The sequence below is a fragment of the Cebidichthys violaceus genome, unplaced genomic scaffold, assembly GCF_023349555.1.
Source record: "Cebidichthys violaceus isolate CVI_PGR_0920_01 unplaced genomic scaffold, fCebVio1.0.p SCAF_43, whole genome shotgun sequence".
In the NCBI taxonomy this organism is placed as follows: domain Eukaryota; kingdom Metazoa; phylum Chordata; class Actinopteri; order Perciformes; family Stichaeidae; genus Cebidichthys; species Cebidichthys violaceus.
In genome coordinates this window covers 332,141-341,721 of record NW_027176628.1, presented here as the reverse complement: position 1 = coordinate 341,721, position 9,581 = coordinate 332,141, and the positions used below count along the sequence as shown (strand labels likewise).

The following is a 9,581-nucleotide window of genomic DNA, read 5'->3' as shown; positions in this document are numbered from 1 at the left end:
GCTCCATCATCATCATCATCATCATCATCAGTCGGCTCGGTCCATCAGCGCGTCCGCACCGGGACGGGAAACACACGGTTCACTTCTGGTAAGTGACGGTCTGCTGCTCTCACACACACACACACACACACACACACACGTGCACGGCTCACCTGGTTCCTCACACAGTGTTATTATGGGGGTGAGGGTCGTTGCGCGGAGCTGAGAGGCTGCAGCGCGTAAGATTGAAAAGCCGAATTTTGTCGGAGTGTTGTCGGATCGGAACGCGGCTCTGCACCGGGGCTGAACGGGCAGCTCCGGTCCTCCGCTCCCAGCGCTCAGCACTAAAGCCCGCGTGTCTTGCGGACGTACTCCGGTGGTGAGCTTTCTGTGTTGAAGTTGAGAAAAATAAACGCGTGGGTGAGTCTACGCGTCACTTGGATCAGCAACGCGTGTGTGCATGTGAACTGACAGGCGCGAGGGGTGTGTGTGTGTGTGTGTGTGTGTGTGTGTGGGGGGGGGGGGGGGGGGGGGGGGCAGGTCCATGTGTGTTTTTTTTCTTTTCTTACATAATGTTCCTGCCCATTTGGTAGAGCAGAGGGGTTATTTAATCCACCGACCACTTCAGCGCGCTGAGCTCTGCGCGCTCCCTGCAGCTGGATTCAGGCCACTTGTACTGGGTGTACTGGTGTACTTGGTGTACTGGTGTACTGTGTACTGGTGCACTGGTGTACTGTTGTACTGTGTACTGTGAATGTGAAGCGAATGACTCCAGAGCAGTAGCAGCACAACTGCTCCTTGAAGCCACCAACCAGTCGGTGAAGTTGTATGTTGGTCCTGGTTCTATTAATAGTCTGCATGTGATGGTCTGAACCCATTTCATTCAGGATTAAGATGTGCTTGTTGTGTGGTGCAAAGCTACTTTAATATGAATATTTACTTGTTTTCTGTCACAGGAAACGTGTTTGTGTATTTGGTCTGTAGCGTAAATGGAAAAGACTTTTGAAGACATCGATCATGAAAATAATATTTAGTATTTTTTGTATCTTTGTGGTTCGATTTGCACCATATATATATATATATATATATATATATATATATATATATATATTCTAGATGTCTCGAGCATCGTTTTACACACATTCTCTCCAAATATTTAGCTCATATTTGTCGTCTTTGTAAAGTTTGGGATCTACACTTGAGTTTTAAATAAAGTTCTGTAAGTTTGAACAAAGTCGGAGGGGTTTAAAGAGGTTCAAATGTCACACACACACACACACACACACACACACACACACACACACACACACACACGCACACACACACACACACACACACACTTGTGTTTGCCCGTCAGGTCCGTGATGCTCTCTGCTGGCTGACATGTCCGCCTCAGACTCTGATTACTCCATCGACTGGCTCGCCAGCGATGAGGACGACGACTATGACGACAGCAGCCCGACGAGATCAAGTCCTCAGCGCGCCGAGGAGTCGCCTCCACCTCCACCACCACCACCACCACCACCACCTCCACCACCATCATCATCATCCTCCCCCTTAAGGGAATCCCCTACGAGCTGCTTCCACTCCCAGAGGAAGAAGAGGAGGAGGAGTGACTGTAAAGATGGAGACTCTCCCGTCGGTCCACTTCAGGGATTTACTCCGGAGAGCGAGCGGCTCTGTGCGGAGTCCGAGCGTCCAGCAGACTCTGAAGATCAGCTGTTCTCACAGAAGGTCAGAGGTCATCACACACACTTTAAGTCACTGGACGTAGTGTTCTGTTCTTTGTGTTTGTGGCGTTCACTTTCATTTCTTTTGGAAAAATTGGCTGAAATGAGACTTCAGATTCGGGGTCACATGACGTGACTCACACACCTGACGACTCGACTCTCAGCACCAAAGTGTGACCTCACTTAAACTTTGTCATTTAATAAAATAAAAAGTTCATTTCTTGAATCGACTAACGTTCAAATCTACGTTCGAGTCGACTCTTCATTCTCCCGATCCGCTTTGTGTGAGCCGACCCGACGAGCGTCCAATCACGTCGCAGGAATAAAAGCGTGAAGAAGACGTCGCGTTGCTGAGCGACAGCTGGAAGAAAATGATCCCAAAAGATCGTTTCACCCGCGTACGAAAACTGAACTGAAGGACACTAAGGTGTGGGTGTAAAGTCACAGACATGAGGAAGCTGAGTTCTCACTAAATCAAGATCAGTCCAGAGAAGGATCACACCGGGAGCATCAACAGTAACATCAGAGTCATGTTGTTGTTGAGAAAATATGAAAATATTGAGATTCTTTTATTGCCTTACAGTTTAATTAAAAAAGGAAACGCACAAGTCGCTCAAACTGTAACTAAAGTTGACTTTTAAGTTGTAAATCATCCCTTCAGTTTCTCCCTCGTCTGTTCCTTCAAACCTCTGGAGTGAAGACACGGCGGTCGGCGTCTGTCGCGTGTTCGTAGCGTCAGATTCCAGCGAGGTTGTATCTTTTTGTAAAGTTAAAAAGTCAAAATGTGTCGAAAAAAAAAAGAAGAAGATTCGTTGGATAAAAAAGATGCAGCACTGACGAGTTATTAAAGAACGTTGATATGATAAATAATGTTAAATTAAAGTCTTTTAATCAGATGAATCCTTTCTTTTTTTCATTTTCTAAAACTTCCCCATATCGTCTGCTGCTGGTGGCTGCTGGGTAATTGCAGCTCAGCGTTTCTGCGACGACGGTTGCTCTCCACTCGTCTCTAATATCTATTTTATATTAACGTGAAAACATCTCCATCAAACTACTGGATTCATTCAAGTTCATCACCAAAACTACATTTTACAGATTACACATGAACACATCATGATAATGTTATAATGTACCTTCAGTCAGTACTCGTGTTCACTGAGCAGAGCCTGAAGGCATCGTAGTGTAATTGAAGTGAACCTCCGTTGGTTAGCCGTTAGCGGTGCTGCTAACGTTACTAGCTCTCCTCTGATTGGTTGTTTACAATGAAACACAATCAGAGATCAGAGACTAGAACCACATGTTCTACTGAGTACTGGAGAAGAACCATCGTCAGGAGAACTTTATTTACACTGTGACGGTTAACGTTTAAACTTTATTTAACACTGTGACGGTTAACGTTAAACTTTATTTAACACTGTGACGGTTAACGTTAAACTTTATTTAACACTGTGACGGTTAACGTTTAAACTTTATTTAACACTGTGACGGTTAACGTTAAACTTTATTTGACACTGACAGTTAACGTTAAACTTTATTTGACACTGACGGTTAACGTTAAACTTTATTTGACACTGACGGTTAACGTTAAACTTTATTTGACACTGACGGTTAACGTTAAAATTTATTTGACACTGACGGTTAACGTTAAACTTTATTTAACACTGTGACGGTTAACGTTAAACTTTATTTAACACTGTGACGGTTAACGTTAAACTTTATTTAACACTGTGACGGTTAACGTTAAACTTTATTTAACACTGACGGTTAACGTTAAACTTTATTTAACACTGTGACAGTTAACATTAAACTTTATTTAACACTGTGACGGTTAATGTTAAACTTTATTTAACACTGTGACGGTTAACGTTAAACTTTATTTAACACTGTGACGGTTAACGTTAAACTTTATTTAACACTGTGATGGTTAACGTTAAACTTTATTTGACACTGTGACGGTTAACGTTAAACTTTATTTAACACTGACGGTTAACGTTAAACTTTATTTAACACTGTGACGGTTAACGTTAAACTTTATTTAACTCTGTGACGGTTAACGTTAAACTTTATTTAACTCTGTGACGGTTAACGTTAAAACTTTATTTAACACTGTGACGGTTAACGTTAAAACTTAATTTAACACTGTGACGGTTAACGTTAAAACTTTATTTAACACTGTGACGGCTAACGTTAAAACTTTATTTAACACTGTGACGGTTAACGTTAAACCGTGTCGTTAATCTGAGGTCCACGTGTGTGATGAACCATGATGAACCGTGAGGAGAATCCGTACAGATCGATGATCGATCCGTTACACCACTAGAAGCGGGACACGAGTGTGTTTGACCAATCGGCAACAGTTGTCCCTGCAAACCAAACTCTGCAGCTTCCTGTGCTTTCAGAACGTATCACCTCCTGACCAGGGCCTTCTTTTTTTAAAGGTGTAAAATGTCCCCAAAATGCCCATTGACCCGGGTCCCTCAAAAAGGTCCCTAGTCCCTTGAGAACGGTCCTGAGAGCAGGATGCATGCCCAGCAGTTTGTTCCAACAACTTGTGTTCTTGCCAATCAATGACAGAAATGTAAGGAGAGCGTCAAACGCTCGGCCTGGTGTTTTCAAACCGGCGTAAGAGGATCCCACGGTGCCGGTTTTCACGGTGGTCTCGGCGCTGCCGGGGCGTCGCGTATCCGTCTTTGAGGCGAGCCACGTGTGAAGCTGTCGATTTGCGATCGGTTTCCCCCGTCAGCTGTTGATTGCGGCCTCATGTTGAAGCGCCTGTGGACATCTTACACCGACTAATGGCATCAAACGGGGGCCGCTTGTAAATGGGTTATCAGTCACTTAGCCGTAAATCAATAAGTCCTGCACCCAATGAGAGATTGAAGAAATTCAGATAAGCTGTAAATCATGCAGCGAAACACACACACACACACACACACACACACACACACACACACACACACACACACACACACACACACCTCATTAAATTAACTGAGGTCTTGGTGATTATGTGACTTATTTTAGGAGAAGCAATAAGCAGGGCTCTGTGCTTAGCTTAAGTAGCTATTAAAAAAGCACTTTAGGTGGTGCAGCGCTGATAGCGTGAATGCTAACTCACTTATCTGTCACCACACAGTGCGCCGAGCTGCAGCGCTACATCCAGCCTCTGTCTTCCATCCTGCGGGGCCTGAGATCAGGCAGGTACTCTGAACGTAAGTGTCTAATCCCAGCTTTCACCCCCCCCCCCCCCCCCCCCACTCCCTGCAGGTTTTTTAATGGACACGTTCTGTGCAGATCACACTGCTAAAGATAGACTCTTCATGTGAGGGTGGTTTGACGCAAAAAAAAAGTGAGCAAAGAGTTTCTCCCGAATTAGACCCAGACAACATAAGATATTTAAACTTAAGGTAAATATTGTCTGATATTTGACCATCATCCAGATATTTATGGATGAATCCTCGTGACTGTAGTAAACCACACTTTTCTTTTTTTTTTTAATGTAACGCCACCAAAATGTCTTTTTGTCTTCACAGGATCTCTGCTTTACTTTGAGGTTAGAGTATTAATACAGCAGCAAATAATTATTATCTACGTAAAGATATAGAGGAGTAATGTATAAACCACAGACTGTACATAAGAAGTGGATGTACTCATCATGACGTCACTCGTTGGTTTGTGGACGTTTTCGTCATGTCGCCATCTTGGATTACGGCCGTCGCCATGTTGCTTTTTCCACAACCAAAAAACAGGAAGTGACCATATTTGGACTGAGGAGTGACGTAGAGACGTATATGTAATGTACTAAATGAACATCATGCTGTATTGAAGAAGACTTGAAACTAGAGATTGAGACCATAAACTCATGTTTACAATGTTTACTGAGGGAATAAATCAAGAGAGAAGTAGAGTCATTTTAGACTAGACTTCTATACAACCAGAGGAGTCGCCCCCTGGTGGACACTAGAGAGAATGCAGCTTTAACACATGAAGCATCGGCTTCATGTTTCAGAACCGGAGGTTGCCGCCTGGATTAATTGCTGTTAGCTCTGTCAGCACTGTTGCAGTAGTTTGCTAGCTGTTAGCTGCTAGCTGCCCGCTCAGCCATCACCTGGTTGAGAACCATTAACGGGCAATAGAGGCGCTGTTTTAGTGAGAGTTATTTGCTGGAACCATTTTTTATTTTTTTATTTTAACTCTCCATGATAACGTTATAATTTACCGTTAACCCAACCTGAATAGAGCTTGAACACAGCATGACGGAATTCACTGCAAACCGCCTTTAACTTTAAGAGTTGTCTCTTCATTATTTAGCTGAGCAGGACTGTGCTGCTAACGGCTAACGGCTAACGTTAACTAGCTCTCTTCCTGCTGATTTCAACACTGATTTTTTTGTTCACAATGTAGCGTGACCAGGGACATCAGCGTCCCCTCCGGTTTATTAACACCACCCTTGTTCAGCGTTTTCTCTCTCTCGCCCCATGACTCCGTTCCTAAACTGAAACATGAACACCTTTGCTGTTCTCAACGGTTAATGCTTCAGATGTAAATACACTCATGGAAGCAAAATGCCACCTCACTCTTTTGACCCTTTTTTTCTTCCGTTATTCCCAGTGGAGTCTCAATTAAAGATGCTTAATAACATCTCATAATTAGATACTGAAATCATTAGATAAAAGCTTCTGATGCCGAATGACATTATAATATACCTTTGATTCAATAATTGAATCAGAAAATATTCGTCTCTTAATGAGTGCGTGCTCATTGAGATATAATTTGAAACTGAATGTCCACAATAAAAGAATGAATATTACAGCTGCAGAACAAAAAGAAGAAGAAGGATCAAAGGCCTCCCGAGTCATTTAACATCCTTTTAAACTAAACCTCATTCAGAGATGAAAGACGGGAGGTGAGATATGAGCTTCAGAACGGCTGTTTGCGCTCAAATACGAGAGCGATAACGTTTTTAAATGTCAACGCATCTCTCTAGCACATCACAATATGTATCATGTACCATAATAGATAGTCATCATAAGACCTAAAATCACCAAAACTATAATCCAATCTTCATTTTGTAGATTTATTTTGTGTACTAAATCAAACCACTGCAGCAATGTGACGCTCATTTTTACCTCTCTATAGTAACAGTAACAGTTTAAGTCTTCAATACAGCATGATGTTCATTCAGTAAATTATGGTCCATTTAGAGTCAAACACACCATAAAGCAGAGTGTGCTGTAGGGGCGGGGCTACAAGGTGATTGACAGCTCTCTATGACGGAGTTGTCCGATATGGGAGTTGTCCGTGTTTTCGTCTTCCAACCCTAACTCTTTCACAGTGTGTTTACACTTCATGAAAGTTAACTGTAATCTTTTCATGCAATAAAACGTCATAGTATAGTATGTCATAAACGTCATAGTATAGTATGTTATAAAACATCATAGTATAGTATGTCATAAACGTCATAGTATAGTATGTTATAAAACATCATAGTATGTTATAAAACGTTATAGTATGTCATAAAACGTAGTATGTTATAAAACGTCATAGTATAGTATGTCATAAAACGTCATAGTATGTTATAAAACGTCATAGTATAGTATGTCATAAACGCCATAGTATAGTATGTCATAAATGTCATAGTATAGTATGTCATAAAACGCCATAGTATGTTTTAAAACGTCATAGTATAGTATGTCATAAAACGTCAGTATGTTATAAAATGTCATAGTATAGTATGTCATAAAACGTCAGTATGTCATAAACGTCATAGTATAGTATGTTATAAAACGTCATAGTATAGTATTTCATAAAACGTCACAGTATAGTATGTCATAAACGTCATAGTATAGTATGTTATAAAACGTCACAGTATAGTGTGTCATAAAACGTCATAGTATAGTATGTTATAAAATGTCATAGTATAGTATGTTATAAAACGTCATAGTATGGCATAAAACGTCATAGTACAGTATTTAATAAAACATCATAGTATAGCATGTTATAAAATGTCATAGTATAGTATGTCATAAAATCTCATAGTATAGTATGTCACAAACGTCATAGTATAGTATGTCATAAACGTCATAGTATAGTATGTTATAAAACGTCATAGTATGTCATAAAACATCATAGTATGTTATAAAACGTCATAGTATAGTAGGTCATAAAACGTCATAGTATGTCATAAAACATCATAGTATGTTATAAAACGTCATAGTATAGTAGGTCATAAAACGTCATAGTATGTCATAAAACATCATAGTATGTTATAAAACGTCATAGTATAGTATGTCATAAAACGTCATCGTATAGTATGTCATAAAACGTCATAGTATAGTATGTCATAAAATCTCATAGTATAGTATGTCATAAACGTCATAGTATAGTATGTCATAAAACGTCATAATTTAGTATGTTATAAAACGTCATAGTACAGTATGTCATAAACGTTATAGTATAGTATGTTATAAAACGTCATAGTATGTTATAAAATGTCATAGTATAGTATGTCATAAACGTCATAGTACAGTATGCCATAAACGTCATAGTATTGTATGTTTTAAAATGTCATAATACAGTATTTCATAAAACGTCATAGTATAGTATGTCATAAACATCATAGTATGGCATAAAACGTCATAGTACAGTATTTCATAAAACGTCATGGTACAGTATGTCATAAACGTCTTAGTATAGTATGTCATAAACGTCTTAGTATAGTATGTCATGAACGTCTTAGTATAGTATGTCATAAACGTCATAATTTAGTATGTTATAAAACGTCATAGTATAGTATGTCATAAAACGTAATAGTATAGTATGTCATAAAATCTCATAGTATAGTATGTCATAAACGTCATAGTATAGTATGTCATAAAACGTCATAATTTAGTATGTTATAAAATGTCATAGTACAGTGTGTCATAAACGTTATAGTATAGTATGTCATAAACGTCATAGTATAGTATGTTTTAAAACGTCATAATACAGTATTTCATAAAACGTCATAGTATAGTATGTCATAAACATCATAGTATGGCATAAAACGTCATAGTACAGTATTTCATAAAACGTCATAGTATAGTATGTCATAAACGTCATAGTATGTTATAAAACATCATAGTACAGTATTTCATAAAACGTCATAGTATGTTATAAAACGTCATAGTATAGTATGTCATAAACGTCATAGTACAGTATGTCATAAACGTCATAGTATTGTATGTTTTAAAACGTCATAATACAGTATTTCATAAAACATCATAGTATAGTATGTCATAAACATCATAGTATGGCATAAAACGTCATAGTACAGTATTTCATAAAACGTCATAGTACAGTATGTCATAAACGTCTTAGTATAGTATGTCATGAACGTCTTAGTATAGTATGTCATAAACGTCATAGTATAGTATGTCATAAACTTCATAGTATGTTATAAAACATCACAGTACAGTATTTCATAAAACGTCATAGTATGTTATAAAACGTCATAGTATAGTATGTCATAAACATCATAATTTAGTATGTTATAAAACGTCATAGTATAGTATGTCATAAACGTCATAGTATAGTATGTTATATAACGTCATAGTATAGTATGTCATAAACGTCATAGTATAGTATGTTATATAACGTCATAGTATAGTATGTTATATAACGTCATAGTATAGTATGTTATAAAACGTCATAGTATAGTATGTTATATAACGCCATAGTATAGTATGTCATAAACGTCATGTATAGTATGTTATATAACGTCATAGTATAGTATGTCATAAACGTCATAGTATAGTATGTTATATAACGTCATAGTATAGTATGTCATAAACGTCATAGTATAGTATGTCATAAACGTCATAGTATAGTATG

The 9,581-nt window shown here is 38.7% G+C and overlaps 1 protein-coding gene across 3 annotated transcripts in view; it reads left to right on the top strand.

Annotated features, from left to right (window-relative positions):
* Positions 1-9,581, top strand: part of LOC137886337 (serine/arginine repetitive matrix protein 1-like) — a 17,122-nt gene continuing 7,541 nt past the window's right edge. For 2 of the 3 annotated variants that reach the window (XM_068728765.1, XM_068728763.1), the window contains exons 1-3: positions 1-88; positions 1,337-1,713; positions 4,846-4,921. In XM_068728765.1, the coding sequence (XP_068584866.1) occupies positions 1,363-1,713; positions 4,846-4,921 (427 nt within the window). In that variant the 5' untranslated portion in view covers positions 1-88; positions 1,337-1,362. Of the gene's footprint in view, positions 89-1,123; positions 1,714-4,845; positions 4,922-9,581 lie in introns of those variants that run through there. The other variant, XM_068728764.1, reaches the window with a different exon arrangement.